Source organism: Macrosteles quadrilineatus, unplaced genomic scaffold (genome assembly GCF_028750875.1).
Source record: "Macrosteles quadrilineatus isolate MER2022 unplaced genomic scaffold, UCM_ALF_1.0 Scaffold_9__3_contigs__length_116548681, whole genome shotgun sequence".
Taxonomy (NCBI): Eukaryota; Metazoa; Arthropoda; class Insecta; order Hemiptera; family Cicadellidae; genus Macrosteles; species Macrosteles quadrilineatus.
Genome location: NW_026542602.1, coordinates 29750551 through 29773232, shown reverse-complemented (window position 1 = coordinate 29773232; position 22682 = coordinate 29750551). Strand labels below are relative to the sequence as shown.

The 22682-nt window shown below is 35.1% G+C and overlaps 1 protein-coding gene across 1 annotated transcript; it reads left to right on the top strand.

The window, feature by feature from the left end:
• Window positions 1–521: 521 nt before the first annotated feature.
• LOC129003842 (equilibrative nucleoside transporter 4-like) lies at window positions 522–21665 on the top strand. The gene is made up of 9 exons (XM_054432164.1): window positions 522–1041; window positions 1358–1512; window positions 9388–9516; window positions 10719–10793; window positions 11048–11271; window positions 14951–15203; window positions 16097–16284; window positions 16731–16971; window positions 17966–21665. Exons 1-9 carry the CDS (start codon window positions 872–874, stop codon window positions 18268–18270), a joined length of 1740 nt encoding a protein of 579 aa, XP_054288139.1. The 5' UTR covers window positions 522–871; the 3' UTR covers window positions 18271–21665.
• Window positions 21666–22682: the final 1017 nt, after the last annotated feature.

The window sequence follows — 22682 nt, the reverse complement described above, 5'->3', positions numbered from 1 at the left end:
TGGTGCATTTACCTTAGTATGGTATCTTTTTTGGCTACACAATTTTATTCTATTTTAATTATTAAAAAGATTTATTATTGTTAGTCTACATTTGCTCAGGGTTTAGTTTGTTGTTCATAATTGTTGTCAAGTTTTTTCTGTTATGCTCATATGTCCCATCCCATTGCATGTTTGGCTTGACCCTTAGATATTAGTAACATCGTAACATTGAATATTTATTGTAAACATGATTGTAAATTGGTTTGTTTGGACCGTTGGAAGCAAAATAAAATAAAATAAATGGTGATTTTTGCCCTTAGCAATAAGACCAAAACCAAAATCTTACTGGCTTCTTTATAATAATATACATAATGTCTTATAAAAAGTATGTATTAGTTCTGTTGCCTTTGAGGATACCTCAGTCGCCATTCGCATCGGATGTTTTTTGTCCAAGTCAGTTCTAGATCTATTTCCGATGCGGCGATAATAACCAGCAACCATGCAGCCGATTGCAATTCAACAGTCGAAGAGTCGAGTTGCGCGTCGGTTTGTGTGTGCGCAGAAATCAATGATAATTTTCCCAAGTCATGCGTGCTCCGGAAATGGAGACAGGTGTATTTGTAAGTCAATAAGATTTAAGAAATTTAATTTTCGCTTGGTGACAGTGTTTTTTATGTCTTCAGAGCAGTGATAAAAATAGTTGTTTTAAATTAGATCTTCACTTGCTGGTGTAAAAATGATCTTTAACCATAGTGCATTTATACAGTTATTTTGTGAAATCAGTAACAATTTACTACATATGCTACATATTGCTATTACTAATTTCCCCAGTAGGCTACTTTAATTGTTAACTAAAATTGCTTCCGAAACAGACACTGATTTAACACGAAAAATGGATGAAAATTTGAGCAGAGGTTATATACAGCTTGGGAAAGCTAGGGGTGCCAATGACTTCCGATTTACCAACGGGTTTAGTCATCTGTCCCCTCCAGTTGACAAATTTAATGGCATTTATTTGTCTTTGGTACTTGCCGGTGTTGGTTTTCTCTTACCATATAACAGGTAAGTCAAATAATCAATATCCCCCACTTCTACCATATTCAATAAATTTGAAATTATAGCAATGGATATGCAATAAAATTAGAGGTTGTATATATAATAGTATTATACTATATGTACGTTGAACTATTGAAACAAACTTTCAATTTCTTATTATTTAGGTAACTTTTGGAACTATAAACTGTGAAACACCACACTTTCAATCATAAAATTTGTAGCCAAACAAAAAAAAACTTACCTATAATTATTTCATTTTGAAATAAACTAAGGGAACTATGTATATATACAAATTATTGATCTGTCTTATCTTCAATTTCAGTTTCATCATTGCAGTGGACTATTTCCAAGCACAATATCCAAACAGTACAATAGTTTTTGACATGTCCCTGGTGTACATTGTCATGGCGTTTTTTGCTGTCCTCGCCAACAACATTCTTGTTGAAACTCTGTCCCTCAATACTCGAATCACTTTTGGTAAGGATTTAAAAATTAAAATAAAATTTACCCAGTAAGTTAGTCTATCTGTGCAGGCAGGACACAATCTTATTTTTGTTATATTCACCTATGTTGAATAGTTTATAACCCTTCACGAACGGGCTAAATCGGGACATAGGACAGGAAAAAATTAGAGGAAAAAATAAAAATTAATTTTTTTTATTTGTGTTTTGTTATACAAGTATAATTTACATAAAATGAACACAATGGAACACTTCATACTGTCAAAATAATTTTTAATCGTTTTTAACTAGGCCTATGCGGATATATCCGCTACCCGTCCGCGAATGAGTAGAAATGCAGCGGATATATCCGCCACCCGTCTTTGAAGATATGACCATAGGCAATGAATAAAAAACAATATGTAAAAATAAATAAAGACAGCGTAATGTTGAGCGCGAAATGTCGAGAGAGGAGCCTAGGAATGGTGGTAGGTGCGCGGGAGGGGGGGGTGACGCAGAAGAGGGGTTGGTGCGCGAGAGAAGAGAGAGTGCGGGGGAGAGCGCAGCCATGGAGAGAGCAGGAAAGTTGCGCCTTGGTACCGCGAAACATTTGGTTACTGCTCAAGCACCTGCCAGTCTGTCTGAAGAGAAGGCGGATATAACCGCTTCCCATCCGGAACATAAAAAACAATAAGAGGATATATCCGTCACCCGTACTTTATCGCCAAAGACTTAGGCGGTCAAGTCACCCGTCCGCAAAGGGTTAACTTCGATGTTACTGACTTGTGAATGGGTCATCCATTTTTTTGTGTGTGCTTAAGTTATATGTTAAATATTTTTTTTAAATTTTTTTAGTGTGGCCTTGGCTAGGCCTACCGCCACCGGCACTATCATGTTTCATGGAAATGTATGAAAACACAGTAAGCCAACAACTTTGTAGTTCTGGAGGCAGAGCACTTGAACGATTATCATTATAGGCCTACATATTAAAATAAAAAGTATGTTTTCAAATATTCTCTGGAATATTTACTCTTACACTGCAATAAGTTACATTAAAGACTGGTATTCCTGGTTATTAATAATTTGTTTCCTATTGAGAGAACTCACTCAATTTACACTAATTTAGGAGGAGGTTAGCTTGCTCCTTTTATTAACCCTTTCGCCTATCATTTTAAGGTTCCGCCACCTTGTCCTAGGTTTAATTGAGCGAAGCTCACTTTCCCTCACTTTGTAACTTCTTTGTAAGAGCATCAGAATGTAATAGCTTGACCAATTGAAATGAAATTTGGCCAACAGCTAAAGAATACTGAGCACAATGTTTTGGTAAAATATATTTGCAAATTTCCTTCTGGATTTTATTTTACGGGTCACACAATTTCGCTTGTTATTTTAATGTAAGTTGAAAGAAAAATTATATTGTCATATGGGTTTATCTCTTTTCATTTAAATAAGATAAACATATGTTAATTGTTTGTAACTGTTTTGTTTACATTTCAATGTTTACTTTCATCCTAGGTTAAAGTTGGAATGTAACAATTTATCAATGGAAGTAACAGTTTTGCTACTTCCAAATACTTCTTGGAAGTATTTGTTTTGAGCATGCCTCAAAGGCCACGTCGTAATATTGGTCGTCCCACCAACAATGCAAATATTGTAAGAGAGTGGCGTCGTGAACAAGAAGAACCAGATGAAGCAGTGGCGGAAGAAGCTGATAATGATAGGCAGTTAGCTAATCAATTACAACATGAATTAGATTCACAAAAATGTTACACTTGCACTAACTGTCATCGCCAACAACTAACAGCTTCAAACCAATCACCGATTTGTTCGCCTTGTCGTTCAAATGCAACTAAATTCACGGAGTTATCGGGCAAACAAACGGCGAATCTGTTGAAAGGGAACATATTTTAGGTTGTTACTGCTTTAGCCATTGACAATCTTTAGATAATGCTTCGCTCATTTATGCGTCTAAAGCGTAACGGCAGACCACCCTAGTTTATTATGCAGATCATTAAACCTACCTGTATTTTAACTTCAAATTATTGACTACCAATGATAACAATAACAAATCAAATATAAAATAATACCCCTGCCGCAGCAAACCTGCAGACTAAGCTAATTTCCACTTTTCTGAATAATTTTTACTGAAATATTTCCATAAATAAGACATATTTATTCCCAATTTAAATCTAGACGGTAATGTGCAAAAACTCAAATTACCGAATTATTGGTCGGTCATAATTAAGCTCAATCAGAGACTGAGAGATTCAATATAGTACTCTTGCTTCGATGCTATTGCTGGTTGCCAGAAGTTTCAAAAACCAATTCCAATGAGTGTTCAAAACTACTATAATTTACTGACAGCCACATTTTATACATTTTTAGGGACTGGCAACAAAAACAGTGGTGTTCAATACAGTGATGTTGCAGGTCTAAAGTATCTCTTTTTCCCCTGAGAGGGAAACATTTCTTTTACTGGCTAGGGAGTAAAAATCAGCTGAAGTTAATAAAAACAGCAATACATTTTTCTCACTTTTTAACTTTGATTGTAAGCAATCAGTAGACATTCGATCCCCTTGTTAAAGTTGTCGCCAGTTTTGTAATCAAAATCGCTGTACGGTAGTTGATGTTAGCCACCAACAGATTGCGCTGATCTAAAATAGTAATTTCTGTCAACTACATAATGTTTTTTACCAAGTCGATCTGATGGAACGATTTATTATGAGCTACATCAACTATTATGACCCATCAACTATGTCAGCAACAAAAAATAAGCTAGAAAATATAATTTTAGACTAGCACATTCTGTGACTGGCTCACACAACTACATTCTTTTTTAGTAAAAAATTGGCAACAGCTGGTCAACAATATTTACCAACAGCATTTACCATTGGCAAAAACATATTGTAATTAGGGGCGTATATAAGGGGAGAAGGAACAGGGGGCCTGGGCCCCTTCCGAAATAATGGATATGAAGAAAAAATAGGTGCCATAATATAAATTATTTATCATGAATCATGCATGAATTCATTGCCGTGGCAGACAGTGATAGTTTGTGCGAGTTTGGGTTGCTTCAGACTCGAGCTCGCCACCCGCCGCCTGGCTATATTCGCTTGCAGCAGTGACTGCTAGAGACCACCATATCTATCGGCGACAGGGGAGGGAAGTAATGAAGAGTTCAGTCAGTTCAGTGGTAGCCATTGTTATTGTTTGTTATCTGTTCGACGTTGTACTGAAATGTTAAAGTTTTGCAGTTCGCGTTCGCACAAAAGAATACTTAAAACAGTAGGTAGAACCCCTTCGAATATGATAATAACAAATCGCGTATTTAACTAGGTTCGGATAAGTGTTTACAGATGGAATGACACACTGTTAAATCTTGATCAATGCTTTTTGATTTAGTAATTGAGATATTTTCTTCCCTTGGCTTGAATAGATACATTTTTATAATTTAATGGACCAATTTAATGATACAGCGTGATCTTGGTAAAGTAAAGGTCAAATTTAGGGCAAATTACCGCAGCAAAACTGAGATAAAGTGTCTACTTGAAAATACTTAACCTGACCTTAAATTAATCTCGGCCCCCTCCAACAAAAAATTGTATATCCACTACTGATTGAAATCTATTTTCTATATAGCTTCTGGATACAAAGACAACCGTAAAAGACTAAATGATTCTATACCTACCTGCTGCTTACCTGCTCCTACCTAACAGCTGCTTACCCACAATAGCAAAATTGAAAACAAAATGGAAGTTATTTTGGGAGCTTATCTTAACATGAAAAGTAGCTTCCTTTTGTAACTTAGTTGGCTTTGGTGCAATATGACATATAATATAGATCATCACACAAGCAATAGTTAGCACACAGTGGGCGAAGTGGCACTTTGCTGCACACAAGAGAAATGTTTACGCGTCGAGCCGTAGGCCTGTTTGGAAAGTTTTTCAAGTGCAGCAAAGGCACTTTGCACTCACGTTCCACATTATATTTTTCCTACAGTTTGTATAAATCATATAAAATAATTAGTCTCCCAAACATTATACAACACGTTTTTAGGTTAGGTTAAATTATAAATTATTATCAATTATCAATTATCAATTATTTAAGATGGGGACGCCACTATGTGCGTATTTTAACCCAAATATGAGGTGAAGGATGAGTGTTGGATGAGTGGTGCGATCTTTTAGTCTTGTTAGTGACTAAGGCCGACATGTTCCTTAGACACAGCTGTTAATTACAACAACTGTTGCCCATACAGCTAATGGCAACTAAGGGACCTACAGTTTATAGTGGAATCCGAACCACATTTTTTCTTTGTAATTTACGAATTGGTCTAGTTATCGGGATAGTACTGCGGATAGTCGTAGTACTCACTAGTGCGGATGTTAATCCACACCAGGTAGCATCACATCCACAGTGCATCCCTATAAATATCCACCTCCTAGTAGCTGGATTACAGGACGACGCCACCCGTCCCAGTAAATCCGAACATTGAACGAAATGGGAAGCGCTGCACCAGCTGATCGTAGTCGTAATATCTTTAAGTGTTGTTAACTTATTTTCAGGCGTACACGGATTACGTGCATAATAAGAGCATGCTGTTTTGTGTTGTTTGGTTGGAATACTGGTATGCACCAAAGTAAAAACTGTGCACCAAAGTAAAAACTGTGCGCGAAAGTAAGAACTGTGCTCCAAAGTAAAAACTGTGCGCCAAATTAAGGCTTTCTCTACTATAGGCTAATCTATTCAAGGAAGCCCACTTTATTCGACTGTAGGAAAAAGTGTCTTTTCAACCCTCGCTCAGTTAAACTTGAGAGAGTCACTTTACGCCCTAGTGAAATACTATAAGAGAGAGAGAGAGAGAGAGAGAGAAAAATTCTTTATTTACAACAATTATTTTGCAGCATTACATAAAGAAAATAAAAAAATATCACATGGGTCACAATGACCTGTGCGTGATAGAGTCCTTATTTGGCTGCTTAAAATCAAAATAAAAGTTCATCACACTTCACATAATAAAATATAAAAAAATCGAACAATAACTTAGTTAAATAAGCGTAACAATTAATTTACTATACAATTATAATTATAAAAACTGTGAAACCTAAAAACCATATACAAATGTAACTCAATAGTAGGGAGCTCATTGCTTGCATTAAATCCAATGCACAACTTTTTCCCTTCAATTCCCAATTTAACTGATTTAACTTAGGCGTGGATTCCTTCAAGTAAGAGTGCTGTATAAAGTACAATAGATAGTCCAGTTATCAGTTGGTTAAGTCTAAACGAGATATTCTGGGCTGATAAGCGACTCTGTATTGTCGAGGCCTATCTCCATCAGCCAATTAGCGATAACCCTCTTATATACACTCAGTGACACTCGCAGGTCCCTAATTTCTGGAGGAATATTACGCAGCAAGCAATTAGCAATGTAAAAGGAATTTGTTAAATTGATTGATTTGAGAACTCTTGGGACCCGTAATCCAATCATCACTGAGTTTCTGGTATGATAATTATGAACTACGGGCGATTCGATGAGGTCTAAATGAATGTATGAATAAGCTAATAAATCTTTAACATATAGCTGCCTTATTGATAAAAACTTAGATTCTTTAAACAGATGATCAGTAGAATAACGTCTCGGTTTTCTTAAAGCAGCTTTAATTATTGATTTTTGAATTACGAACAAAGGTTCAATTACCGATGAATAAGCCCCTCCCCAAGCTATTAAACCGTACTGCAGATGAGATTGAACGTATGCGTAATAAATTCTTTTACTTTCTTCATGTCTTAAAATTTGACCCAATTGGTGAAAAACAAAAATCATTTTTCTAAGTTTTGTTTTTAAAAAATTTATATGACTTTCCCATTTCAATTTAGAATCCATTATAATGCCCAGGTATTTATAATGCGACACAGTTTCAATAATTTGGCAGTTGCAATCGCTGCCTGCGGTGACACATGAGTGCAAGGTTAGTCTGAGTTCGGCGGGCGGCTCGCTAGCGGGACGAAGTGCGATAGGTAAACATTTTGTTTTACTGACATTCATTGTTAAAATGTTTTCTGAGAACCATCTTTTTAAAATTTGTAATTCTGATGATGCAATATTAAAAACCTCTTCCCACGTACGTGCCCTAAAGATTACCGCTGTGTCATCTGCAAACAAGAATATTTCTCCAGAAATATCAATTTTATCTATGTTATTTATGTAAATTAAAAATAGTAAAGGCCCCATAGTAGAACCTTGAATAATTCCAAAATCTACATTCATTTGATCACTAATAACGTTATTAATTGATACTACTTGAGTTCTATTGCTTAAATAACTTTTAAACCATGCCAGGGCTAAACCCCTTACGCCCAAATATTCTAATTTTTTGAAAAGAATTTTCCTATCAATGGAATCAAACGCTTTAGCAAGATCTATAAATGCAATTAGTATTTTTTCATTTCTATTCACTGACTCGATTAAAGTTTTATTGATAAGAAATAGTGCATCAGTAGTATTTTTACCTTTTCTAAACCCAAACTGTTGGTCTGATAAAATTCCATGTTCATCCAGATAATTTTGAAGTTGAATTTTGACACATTTCTCTAACACTTTAGATAATACACTTAACAATGAGATTGGTCTATAATTATTTTTGTCATTTTTTTGCCCGGACTTATAAAGAGGAATTACCTTAGCTATTTTAAATCTGTTTGGAAAAATGCCTGAAGTAATACTCAAGTTAATAAGATGTTTGAGTGGTAGTAAAATGTCTTGCAGATGATTTTTTAATATTTTGGCTGGAAATTCATCGAACCCGGGAGCAGAACCGCCTCGCATTCCCCTCACACACTCGACCAACTGACTGTCAGAGACAGGCTCCAGTCGCAGTTCACGCCCCTGTCCTACACTGAACAAAGCATCGTCGACCAGTGGCGGACCCACGGGCGGTGGCAACTCGCTCGCCAACCTATTACCAACACTAGAGAAAAATTCATTAAACGAGTTAGCCACCGCCCCCAAACCTCCTCCACCTGAGTCCGACGGTTGCTGGAAAAGAGAAACAGGAAAATTGCATTTCTTTACATTTACTCCATTAAATTCATTTATATGTTTCCAAAATAATCTGGGTTTATCAACAGAGGCTGCTATTTTTTCTCTGTAAAAATGTTGTTTTGTAGTTTTGATTTTGTTTGATATCTGGTTTCTAAAAGCTTGAAATTGAAATTTTAATTGCTCATCAAAAGGTCGGGCTTTAACCAGTTTACTCATTTTATCTCGTTTTCTAATAGCAAATATTAACTCTGTGTTTATCCATGGCTTTAATTTTTTAAATCTAGAGGTGGGTTTTGTCACACGCATAGCTTTAAGTTTTAAACTAGAAAATGTGTTTAAAAAAGCGTCACAACAATCATTAACATCCTGATGTGCAAGGACGTGATCCCACGACTGGACCGCCATCAAGCCACTCAGAACATCTGAGTCCAAGTACATGTTGCAGGTTTCAGGTTGAGCTGTAATGTTGTCAAGTTCAATTTTTGCTATAAGAGTGTAATGATCAGTTATGTCAGTTTTAAGTACACACGAAGTTAGTTTGTTACAGTCATAGTGTTTGACAAAAATGTGATAAAAAAAAAAAAAAAATGAAAAATGTGATGTGTGTGTGTGTGTGTTGTTTTAGAGTTGATGTTTTAGAGTTAGAGTTGTTTTAGAGTTGGATAAGATCAAATTTCAAAACATAGGTTTTTGAAATTTCTATTTTTATTACAATGTATCACAATTTTATCAAAATAAGTTAGTTCTTATCTTACTACTACATCTCTTATGTATTTGAAAAATTTACTGAAAATATTTTGTCTTACTTTGCTTTACTATACCGTAATTTGATATTTCAAGGGGCTAACTTTGTCACTTATTTTTCAGGATATGTGGTGTCTTTTTTTACATTGTTGTTTGTGGCAACTTGTGAGATTTGGTGGGAGATATTTGGATCAGGTACCTCATACACCATCAACTTGATAGCTGTGGCAGTTGTAGCTCTAGGATGCACTGGTGAGTTTTGAGATAGTTATTTCACCTATTGACAACAAGCTCTTGTACACGAACTACATCGAGTAGTTTGGGTTAGATGTCATAAAATGCAGAATAAGAGGATGGGAGTTGTACAATGAAATAAAAGTATTTCATTATTTCATGTTTTTTTTAATCACCATAAAAATCAAAATTAAAAAAATAGAAAAAACGCTTGGAGATGGATTTTAGTACCTTGTTACCAAATTTCATCAAAATTGGACCACAACTCTGTACACATCCACTAATAAGTTGCTCTGTATCTCTGTACACATCCACACATACAGACAGACACACACACACTTACACTCGGTCAGACATCACTTCGAAAACCACTTTTTTGGGTTCAGGGGGAGGGGTACCCCAAACGGATATATATCCAATCCAAACTCAATCTCAAAAATTTTGACAAAAACAATACTTTCTCCATATATTATGTATAGGGGGATAAAGTAAAAAGTTATAAAACACTAGTGTACCTGTTGCTCGAATTCGAGCAATTGCGAAGCATTACAGGCGACTCACGAATATTATGGAAATACTCACGATCTACACAACAGTTAGATATACGGTAATCAAAATCTTTTGTAAATATCTTATCTTTTAGTATCACTCCATCTACAGCACTGCAAATAAATATGGGCCAGGTCTCAAGTTTCTGTTTTGACTATTAAAATCTGGAAAGATCCCTGGAATTAAAACTTAACTTTAAGAGAAAAGTTTGCTTTGCTTAAGTTAAGAGGCTGTACTTAATGGTGTTTTTCCAGACTTTAAGCTATGATTTTTTTTCTCCACGAGGAAGATAATTATTGACAGGTAACTGGGAAGCGGATACAATCGGGTTATAATTCTTTATTGCCTCTTTGTGACAGGTGTTGGGTGGGGTTTATATTATACAAAACTGGAAGAAAAAGAGTTGCTCTGGAGGGCTGCTTGTTATTAAGGCTCTTTTTGGGTGTCGTTCTATGAAACAATTAGCACATAATAAAAAAAATATTAAACCGGGGACAAAAAAATAGTATACGCTCTACAGAACTGTGAGTGGTGTACATTTTGATAACTCAATATGCATGCAGGATGAGTGTAGTATTATACTAGGTCTAATAAAATTACTTTTTAGTAAAAATACACTTAAAATAGTGGCTCTTGGCAATGTGAATTGTTATTTGGCATGTGTTTTCTAGTTCAGCAATCCAGTTTCTATGGGTACACAAGCATGCTACCCAGCCGATACACCCAGGCAGTCATGGCAGGGGAAAGTAAGTTGAACTATCCCTCAATAGTTTTTTAATTTATTGATTTAAAAAAGTGCTATCCTGAAAGAGTTTATTCGAATCCACAACCCCTCTGATATAGATAGAAAAGATAATTATACCTTAAACCAAGGTTTTGGTTTTACTAAGCAGAACAAAACAACATGTTTTGCCACACCCTGTACTTTTAATTAAAAATATTTCTCCCATAAAATGAATGCCTTAATTTATCAACCCTAAAATAATATCTTTCCTGCTAGGTGGTGCCGGGTTCCTGGTATCGGCAAACCGTATCCTCACCAAGATGGTGATGGACGATCAACGAGCCAACACTCTAATCTTCTTTGGGGTGTCTGTGATGATGGTTGCTCTGTGCTTCTGTCTACACCAGATGGTGAGACGGACAGACTTTGTCCAGTTTTACCTCACGCTGTGTCGTGAGTCACGTAGGATTACGCTGGAGCCTACAGAAGACGCAGGATTGGTGAGTGTTTCATTGCATGGTTGATTAACTGTGAAGTACTATTGAATTTTTGATACTGACATAAACATCTCACCTATTTATAGACCAGCTGTAGCTAAACTTTGTTCAAACAGAACTAGTTGAATGAAATACTCAAGAGTGTCCTATCTACAATTCTTTTTCATTTCTTTGTAATTTTTGATACTAGAGGCCGTCCAGTGGTAAGAAAACTCAACCAAAAATAATATGTAATACACAGATTTTTCTATTTTCACCTTAAACGCTCTTAATAAAACATGTGATGGGAATTTCTTTCATTTGTTTTGATTTTCTGTTTATCTATCTATATATTAACCCTCAGAGTGTTATGTGTCGTAAAATCGACACATAACACACTTTGTGTCGTGTTTTGTGTCGAGATTTCCACTTTTCAAGTTTGCTGCCATTTTGAAAAATGGCCGCCATTTTGGAAATAATAGAATCAATATTTTTTACGTATTTTATCGTCTTTTTGGAATGTGGATGGACTACATCAGTGCTCTTTTAGGCAAGGCTCATTTTATTCTTACCTGTGCAACTCCTTTTTTTGTTATTTGTTTATAACTATACGGCAACAAAAGTTGACTTTGAAATCCATGATTAATATAGGGCTATTAATAAATTGTATCGTCTTCTAAATCAAACTACGAAATTCGTTCATGGTCCAGCATTTCCTCTGTGATTATTCAATTCACTTTAATTGCTCTGCTGTTGTTAAACCAATTAATGAAATCATAGATGCTGGGTCAATATTTAAGCTCTGAATAACATGTTGTAGGTCAGGATGAAACACATAGTTTACTGCACCAAGATTTAATAAATAGCTAAGTATTATTACTAAAAATATTAATCTACTAAAAACTAATGTACCTACATCAACATATTTAGGCAATTTTCCTATTGATTTTACCTGAGTCTCTAGGATAAGATTTAGGTTTAGGATTATGGTCCTTTAGTTTAGCCCATGAAAAAAAAACTGTAAAAACTTGTACACAATCACTGTAAGAATTCTTCTGATCCATCTATATTATAAATTACCAGTTTTAAAAATCAAAATTGTAAGAGTGTGACAGCTAGCTCGCAGGAGGATGGGAGAGTTCTCAAGTTAAGAGTGAAAATTTAAAAACGTACGTTTTTATGTCCCTGGCCTTTTACTTCGTAGATACTGGATTTGTAGTTTATAATTATGTGTTTTAATATTTTTTGGGACGGGGGCAACATGTTACACACATTTATTTGGTTTTAAATAGGTTCTAGGTACTTTTTTCGAATTTTTAAAGTCTCAAAATTCACGACCATGACGTGTCCCTAGGGTACATTTTCAACTTTCACGCTGTTTTTAGACTAATTATTCATGCCGAAATATATAAAACCATATTTTTATGTCATCAATGGTTATTAAACTTACAAAAAAGGAGCATATTATAATTTTATTGTCATTGCAAACTGACTACCATGACAAAATAAGTCAGTCCCTCGATTTGGCGTCACGACCATTTGGGAAAAATTTTCAACTTTGGAGCACGACAGTGGCAAGCCTGGCGTCGATGGAGTCAGTTGGTTTTAGAGACTAGTTCGGGTTGTACGTCAGGATTGTAGTGCCGGTCGTTTTGAGTTGAAAGGAGGAATTACAAGATTAATAAAGGAAAGATTGTGTTTTTTGTAATTTTGGTGTGTCCATGACCGTAAGTAGTCATTCGATGAAGTAGACATGGTGTTAATTTTTGTTTATAAGATATATCAATTGCTAGATTAACCTAGAAGTCCACTTTGTATCCTCAAACATGAGGTGCAGGGCTACCGCCAAAACAGAGCCAAATAACACGTAATTTCACGACCAAAGTTTCACGACCATCGCGGTTTTTTTCACTACCAATCCAGCCTTATGGATTATAGTGTGTTTGGTCGTGACAATAACTTCAATATAATTGTAAATTGAACAGTTTAGTTCAATTGAAACACATAGTTTTATTATAACTAACAGTATAATTGAAGGATTGTTTAGAAAGATTTAGATTATTCCAGACAATTCACGACCGTACCGCTTGTCCCTGACCATCACGTTTATGATTTCTATCATAAAAATTTCAAAAATTAAAATATCATCATATTTTAATGTTTTATACACAAAAGAAGCACACCTCTATACAAACATAACGATTTTTCGGGTCTCGGGTATGTTTTTTCGGAGTTATACAAACTTAAAAAAATTGTATTGGCTTTTTTCTATTTTTTGAGTTTTTTTAATTTTTTTCTAGAAAGACCAAATATACCAAAAGCTCAGTGACCTTTTTATTGTATAATGGTCATAAAAGTAAATTAGTTTATAGCAAAACATAGTTATAAAAATAATATTAACTATTTTTAATATTCATTTAAACGTCCGTTATGGTCGTGACAGGATTTTGTGTTTTTCTACTAAAGATGCTCTTTAAAGTTTTGAAAAAAGAGAAAAAAATTGCAAAGTGCCTTTCCTGAAAACGTACGTTTTTAAATTTTCACTCTTAAAGGTGATGAATCTCAAGTTAAAGGTCCCAGGGTGTCGGGAAAAATAGCAGATTATGTCAAAATCTACCAGAAAATTAGAAATAACATAACAATCTTCCATTTAAAATGCATTGGGATTTTAAAAAGTCAGCTTTGTTTACATTAAACATTCATTTTTATCCTACTTTTAATTTTGTGGTGATAAAAACGATTAACCAGTAAATGTGCTATTTCTTGATGAGAACTAAAAATACAGCCTCACGGCCTTGCTCACTCAATTTTCAAAGCTAATTTACACTGGATCTCTGTATAAAATCAGTTGCTTGAAGGATTTTGAATTGTAATAGTAGTTTACGCAACGATTGCCTAAATATAGTGTTAACAACATGAGAAGAAGGCACGGTACGAGCCTTGGCGAGTGCCTTAAAAACTTCTACAAGTGTCGTTAACACTATTTACGCGAGTTGCGTAGGCTACTTTGCCTACGACAGTGTTTTAATTACTAAAAATTACTACTCATAACCTCTTTATGTTTTCGTTTATAACCTCTCATTGCCACTGACAGTGATGCAACGAAACATTGTATCAAACACTAATTGCACCAATCAACAATTAAATTGGCCTAAACAGCTGATTAGTTGAATTTCAAATCATTACAATTTGACTTCTCCTCTCTCAATCCTTGAACCTCATTGATCTGTTACCTGAGTTGATATGACTATGAGTAAAACTATGCTGTTATGAAAGTGAACAATGCTGTTATGAAAGTGAACAATGCTGTTATGAGATACTTTTCAATTCTAAGAACTGTACTGAAAAGGCTACTTTAAAAAACGGTTGTAGGTAAAATAATTTAAGTCTCTAGTCAATAAATGAGAGGAATTTTAAGTTAACTTCTTAATTGGGGAGTTCATTTAATATCACAATGTTTAATTAGTTAACTTCCAGTATCCAAAAGTCAATATATACTGTATAAGAAAAGAAAAAAGGAATTTGTTATATAATTAATTATGTTTCAGTTTTGATTACTACCCTTTTCCGCAGAACGCACCATTTCTCAAACTTGGTCCCCTCCCAAGTTCCTGCATGGTTATACTATGCAGAGTTTATGGGTCTGTAATGTTAAAATTTTGAGCAACATATTGATTTCTATAAATTATAACTCAATCTACAGATGGATCCATTGGATCAAGTGGAAGGCGCGTCTAAGAGTCAATACGGAGTGTTGAAACTTCAGCCGCAGAGTCCCATGGATGCTGCAAGTGGACAGCACTTCAGTTTTGCCAACCCGGTGTATGAGCCCAGTGGTACCAATCCCGTGGGGCCGTCGTACAAGGTGGAAGATGTGGTCGTCCGCATGAGAAGCACGACAGGCTCTGGTTCTTACAGGAGGACCAACTCTACCAGAGCTTGGGCGGCCATTAAAAGTAAGATTACGGTTTTATTTTGGCTTGGTATTACAGTAGAGTCTCGATTATCAGACCAAAACTGGCCGCATAAAGGACGTATAAGCTAAATGTCAGAAAACACAGAACTTAATAGAAATAAACAGTATCAGCAATCTGACACATACTGTACTTTCTCCAGTTTGCTTGTCTACAACCCTTTCAGGGCACATGGGTAATCGATGAGATTAACTTTGATAATTTATTGGTAAAATCACAAACGTTGCAACAACTTTTAAACAGTAATTTTTACAGTAATAGGGGTTGTACCATTTTGTTTAGAGTTAAAAGGACTTTTTCATACACACAATATGAATCAGTCTTTTTTTTTTAAACCGATCTTCCATGAATGACTTTTATGGGAAAATTTTATTTTTGTTATTTTATGGGTTAAAAAAAATAACCATTAATAATAAAAGTTAAAAATAAATGGAAAAAAATACCTGGACATACAATGGATTAGTATCCACATAACAAATTTCATCAGAATCGGACGACAGGTTTGGTCTGTAGCTCTGTACAGATCCATATTTTCTAACAGACACACAGTAAAACCACTTTTTTGGGGTTCAGGGGGACCCAATACGGAAATATCCACAGAAAATTTAAATACATACAGTAATACTATGGTATAGGTATATATATTGGTATAGGGTGAGAAAGTAAAAAATAGATTGTAAACGTGTCAAAATCATAAAAAGTCAATCAATTTATCTTGTTAGTCAAGCCTATTTGATTTGAAGCTTCTATAATTAAAACTACCTTTTTCATTTTGAATACATCACCACAAATAACCTACTAGTCTTTTGTTTAAGTTAAGGTTAACAAGAACTTAAAACATGAAAATGTAGAGGCTAAAGAATAAGTTTTTGCAGAGGGATTGGTAGCAAGGTGGGAGGTTGCACGTAACGTGTGGCACTACATGCTGTCGATTGCACTGGCGTACTTCGTCACACTCTGTCTCTACCCGGGGATCGAGTCGGAGATTGTGAGCTGTAAGTTCGGTAACTGGATGCCTGTCATACTCATGGCTGGGTTCAACGCTGCAGACCTAATGGGGAAAGTGAGTAGAAATCTAAGTTACTCAAAAGTGGTTATAGAGTGTTACCGTAGTAATACAATTGGTTGTATTGTATTGCTTATTGGTGAGTGGATACCACCACCAAGTTTATTTAAAAAAGTTATTATGTATTGGAGGATAGATAACTATGAGGGTTGTCTATAAGTTAAGATCTCCGATGACCTCTAGTCACAGCCAAGCGAGATAATTTAAAACTGTCTCTGCATTTTTTACTTTCATGACTACTATTCTACTGTTCCCCACTCCTATGACAATTAGTTTCACCATGATGATTTATAAAAATGTGAGGGAAATTCGATGCTTTAGATATGAATTATGTTCTGTAATTATTTTTATCCTGTGGTCTTAGACATTAACTTCCCATTGACATAAACCATCAAAAACTAATTTAGAATAAGTACTTTGATGCTTATACTTTGATCACGTAGGTGGTGGCGTCAGTGCCGTATGAGTGGTCACGTTCCCAGCTGCTAGTGTTTGCCAGCCTGCGTGCCGTCCTCATTCCCCTGCTAGTGCTGTGCGCCACACCCCGCGGGTCACCCGTCATCCCAGGGGAGGGATATCCCCTCTTGTTCTCACTACTGCTTGGCCTCACCAACGGCCTCGTGGGGAGTGTGCCCATGATTCAAGCACCCAGCAGAGTCAGTGAGGAACATCGCGAACTTACTGGTACATTCTTTTGGCTTTGAGATCCTTACATTTTTGGAAATCGGAGAAGTAAAAGAAAGTGACCTTGGCATATGTACTACATGGACCATAGTCTGATACACTTTTCTGATTTTACTTTTCTGTGACTAATATAAATCTTAAGGAAGAAGTATTTGAATAAGCTATTATATCTTGCAAATGGTTGAACCAAAATAGCTACATCATATACTTTTCTTGTAGCAAATTTAATCTTCTTAAATTTGTTAATTTAGTATTGTATACAAAATTTTATTTACGAAAAACCTAAAAAAGGGACCTTTAGAGCCCCCTAGCCCCCTTAGCTCCCCTCCTGCTGGTCAGTACTTTTAGTACCTATGTTGTTTAGGGACCCTTCCCCTATAACTGTACCAAATTTGGCTTACACATGAATTTTTTCCGCTACAATCTCTTCTTAACCTGGACTATTTCTCTTACCACAAATACCAAAAATTCTTTATGTTAAAAAATGCTTCAGTTTAAATAAAAGACATCAGTCAGAGAGGCATAATTTAAATACAAAGTTTTTTTACTGAAACTGGCTTTGACTATAACATGGGAATGCCATGTCTACTTCTTTCCACTGTCAAAGCTAATATCAGCTGCTTCTTGAGAAAAAAGTTTAGTACGTTCCTAATAATAGATTACTAGAAGAAAAAATACCAGGTACAAAATTACTTATATATCAATTTCACTCTGATGAATATTAAAAATGTGCGACTGCAGTATAGTGCAGTTAATTTTAGCAATACCTGATCAAAATTGTTATTAGAAGTAATCTACCAACAGCAAAATCCACTCTGGCCATCAGAAGTGGCATGGTTCAGTTGTCTACCCAATTGTTTCAGCTTAGCCACTGAGGATGTCACTTTACAGCATCGGCCAAACATCTAGCAGTAGAAGTTACTTCTGACACAATTGACATAAAAACCATTTATTCTGACAACACGAGTGTTTTATTTGTGTTGATTTTCCTCAGGAAACATAATGACACTATCCTACAACGTTGGCTTGACTGGGGGCTCTTTAGTAGCGTATGTCCTGGACGCTATGTTGGGCCCTCCTCTGGTAGCTCCTTGCCGAGCTCCTCCCCGATACTTCACCCCCAACCCCCGCACCATGCTGGCCAACCTGACAACACCGTACACCACAGTGGCTGCCACCACAGCTGTTACAGTGGCTACAGTGTTGACCACTTCACCGACCACACTCACCAGTCTAGCCAACCCGACAACACTCAGCAACCTTACATTAGCTCTCTACAATGTCACTACCATGCATTAGGTCGTCTAAGATTTAACTTTAAGATAGATTTTCTGTGATCTGAATGCTAAGTTTGATTTTACAGTACTTCTCATTTTTGATGTTTATTTATAGTGGGTTAGGAAGATTGAGAAATTGACTTTGGATACAGTTAGAATCATCTTCTTGTATAGTCTGAAGCCTCTTTTGATATGTTTCGTTTCCGGTATTATTAAGGGTGTTGAGGTCAAATAAGTTTACTATGTTAGAGTAAATTTTACACAACGTGCTTTACTATTTATTTTCCAATACAAAAATGCACGCTGCATTGTTTTTGGTTAATGTAGTTTTAAAGTTAATGAAATAATGAAAGTAAACAGTAACTAGACAGTAAACAGTGAAGGAATGGGAGTACTGGCCGTTCGACCGTGAGAACCGAGATAGTACGGATAGAATTCCGACTGGCTGCTGAGGCCACTCCGGCTGACCTTCCAACCGCAAAGGGTTAAATGTTGCTTTTAAAAATTCTCTGTCCGAAAATATCTGTACTAAACCACATTGGTTGTAACTGTTACTTTTTTTACGGTTTAGGAAGATTCAATTTCTATATTTTCTCAAACAATTCCTATGGTTTTTCTGAATGTGGTTTATATACTTTTTCATAATTATTTTCACTTCTACATTAACTTATGTATGAAATTTTATTATGGTAGAACCCCTCATATCTGACCTCGGAATAAGCGACTCCTCGGGATATCCAACCTAATGTTTGACCGTCTACATGTTTCCTGGCTGGGGCGATAATGCCGAGCGTGATCGGTTGGCCGAAAGGCCAATCGCGGATGTTGCCATAATTGGGGTAGACGATCACTACTGATACCGATAACTGGTGTTACCGCCGTCGTGAGAGACAATCACCGAAGTCGCTAAGACTGTAAGGTACGCTCACGGGTGTTGTAACGGTCGCCGGAGACGATTGCCAATGTTGCTGAGACTGCAAGTTATGCTCACGTCTGTTGCCACGGTCGGGGGAGACGATTACTGATGTCACGGAGACTGTAGGTTATGCTCCTCCCGATATCTGACCTTTTTGCCGTTCCGTTCCGACCATGGCTTGATCCGTCATGGTCGAATATGAGGGGTTCTACTGTACGTCTAACTTCTTATATACAAATATAGCTTTAAGTAGAATAGGTAGTGAATAGCTGGCAATTAATTTATGTCAGTATAATTATAGCATCTGTTGATGTCAGTTGTTTTTATATAGGTGTATAACAAGCTTTGCGGCTTGAAGCGATTTTTGCTGTTTCGTTTAATGTAAATTCACTGTGATATAACCAAATTCTCATTTACTTCTTGGTATTAATGGATTTAGAGTTCCTTATTGCTGCATTGGCGCCTTATAAAGGTACACCTTATACAGGGTTATCAGTTTGACATGCATAATTTTATAAACATTTTTTATTCCAACACGATTTGTGAATTTCCTTTTAACTTTCTATATTAATCTGTATGGTAATCTGGATTTTTTAGATTAGTTTGTTTTGTTGGTATTATTATTAAATTGATGAGATAGATATTAAGTCAACCGAACTAGCTATAGATATATATTGAAGGCAGTTTTCCTGAGCAAAATCCAAGTTAGGGTGGTCCATAATAACCGCTAACCTTTTGTTTTGTGACGGCTCAGCTAATTTATGGGTTAGAGGGATCATTTTTGCGTTGAATGTTTCCTTAATTAATAGCATTATTTGTAATTATAAGTTATTCAAACTATTCAATATGAAATATGAGTAAAACTCAAACTCATGAATTTCTTTGATTACAGTAAACTGTAATTGTTATTTTACACATCGTTGTTTTATTTATTACCTCACATCCGCCAAAGAAAAATTGCATACATTTCACACATTAGGCAATTTATTTTTTATGCTATCTCCATTAGAAAAGTTGAATAGTATGTACAACTTAGAATTACAAAAAATTCTATTAATTAAGCCACAATTCAACCCAAAAAACAAATTTTTAACCCATGAATTAGCTCAGCTGTCACAAAACAAAGTGTTAGTGGTTATTACGGACCACCCGGGTAGACATCCTGTTTGCGATGAGAACAAATTGTGTAAAAATGTTATTTTCTATTTATTACGATAAAACATTATAGTGATGATGTAAGAACCGTAATCATTTAACACCTAAAGAAGTAACCTTTACCAAATTGTATTGAAATCAGTTTTGATCGTATTTGCATGTAATATGAATGTACAGTAAAATAAAGTTTTATTAGCGCCATTAGCGGGTTTCTTTCATTTGAATCTAACTACTATTTTTGAATGAAAGTTGTTTGAAGGTGTCGTCTTCTTTATGTTTTAAAATACATTCAAATATCTTTTGCTTTAAGTCCTCACAACAGTATTAACAACCTGAAAAGCTTGTTTTTGTTAAAGATTCAACCATGCACTAATGCCACCTTCAGATATCTATCTATAGCTCAATCATTTGTATGTACGATTTAATTGTTATTGTTAGGTAATACATTTGACCTTTTATTTTAAAAACTCACTTTTATTAAATTATTTACAAAGTTTAAAAAATCGTTTACTTGCATAAATAACAGTTGTTAGATTTGATCTTGTGCTTTATATATATTGTGAAGTGCAGGTAACATAAACATATAAATTTTTGGACACACCTTAAAAAAACCGTTTTGGATTCAACTTTAATTTAAATGTAACTTTACAAAACCACTAAGAATGTCCATGTGGTGTTGATAAAATGTAAAATAATAAATTGCACACTTTTTGTCCGAACACTGTATTTTAGCAATATTTTCTAACTAGGGTAGAATAGCGTATAACACTTTCTATGGGCGTTTCAGTTCTGTTAAGTTTTTAGAATAGTATTTGGCAGATGATCTCTTTGACATTTGTCTGTTATGCTTCCAATATATCTATTTCACAAACTTTGCTGCGATAGTAAATATTAGTGGATGAAATTTGGAATCCGCAATGTATTAAATTACCTAAGATTACCAAATTTTGTTGCTTACCTTCACAGTTTTAGTGTTAAACTATTCGGTTATTGTAGTCTAATGAATTATATGATGTCATGTAAGATATTTTCTCAAATTATGTATTTTCATTTATTTGTCGATAATGTTTGATTATTACATAATCTATGTACACTGTTTGTATCTAATACTCATGTTTTAGTTTTTAAATATATGTAACATATCAAAACAATAAAAAAATTCTTTACGTTTTGTTTGAGATGTTTAAAACTCTGTGTATTTTAAGACATGTACAGGTGTAGTGGTTGTGTACCATAAATTATACAAAGTTTAATGTTTTAATGTTGATGTGTACATTAAATGTATATTCCCTTTATTGTTATACACAGTTGATTAATTGGAAACATGAAGGCTGGATAATTTGAGAAGAGAAATATAAGTTTGTTAAAAAAATGTCTAGGCTTTCTTATCCTTATCTCTATTTCTCTTAATTTTAGATGGTTTAGTTTCAAAACCTGAGCATTCATTACATTTTAAAAGAATTTATTGGTCCCCCAGGTATTGGATGTAAGAAAATCTACAGGGTGAATAAAAAGTCAAGACCCCCCCCTCTAATATTTTTCCAAGTAAATATACAGAGATATTCTTTTGGTGGTCGAGCAATCTTAGCAGGAAGTTTCATTTTATCATTTTGAAATTTTTGAGTATCCCCCCAAAAGGGGGGATTTGGGGGGCAACTCAAATATTTTAAAAGTAAACCCCCTTCAAGTGACACCTCATTTTGAAGTGTTTACAAAAACTTAAAGAATGGTGAAAACTAGAGGTCACTATCTCTTCTCTATCCAAAATGGTAGCCAGTCAAATGTTGTGAAAAATAAATGGTAAAATTGTTAATATTGGCTGCCATTTTGGATAGAGAAGAGATAGCGAGCTCTGGTTTTCACCATTCTTTAAGTTTGTTTAAACACTTCAAAATGAGGTGTCCCTTGATAAGGGTTTCTATTAAAACATTTTTAGTAGTCCCCCGAATCCCCCCTTTTGGGGGACACTAAAATTTTTTAAATGTAAACCCCCTTCAAATGACACCTCATTTTGAAGTGTTTACAAAAACTTAAAGAATGATGAAAACCAGAGCTTGCTATCTCTTCTCTATCCAAAATGGCAGCCAATATTAACAATTTTACCGTTGATTTTCCACAACATTTGACGGGCTACCATTTTGGATAGAGAAGAGATAGCGACCTCTAGTTTTCACCATTCTTTAAGTTTTTGTAAACACTTCAAAATGAAGTGTCACTTGAAGGGGGTTTACATTTAAAATATTTGAGTTGCCCCCCAAATCCCCCCTTTTGGGGGGACATTCAAAAATTTCAAAATGATAAAATGAAACTTCCTACTAATGTTGCTCGACCACCAAAAGGATATCTCTGTATATTTACTTGGA

What these genes read in the sequence shown, in the direction of transcription:
- LOC129003842 (XM_054432164.1), top strand. Translation starts at nt 872, where the DNA reads ATGGATGAAAATTTGAGCAGAGGTTATATACAGCTTGGGAAAGCTAGG. An exon ending in GGCAGTCATGGCAGGGGAAA is followed by an intron (nt 10,794 to 11,047) that starts GTAAGTTGAACT and finishes CTTTCCTGCTAG; the next exon opens with GTGGTGCCGGGTTCCTGGTA. An exon ending in AGCTTGGGCGGCCATTAAAA is followed by an intron (nt 15,204 to 16,096) that starts GTAAGATTACGG and finishes AAGTTTTTGCAG; the next exon opens with AGGGATTGGTAGCAAGGTGG.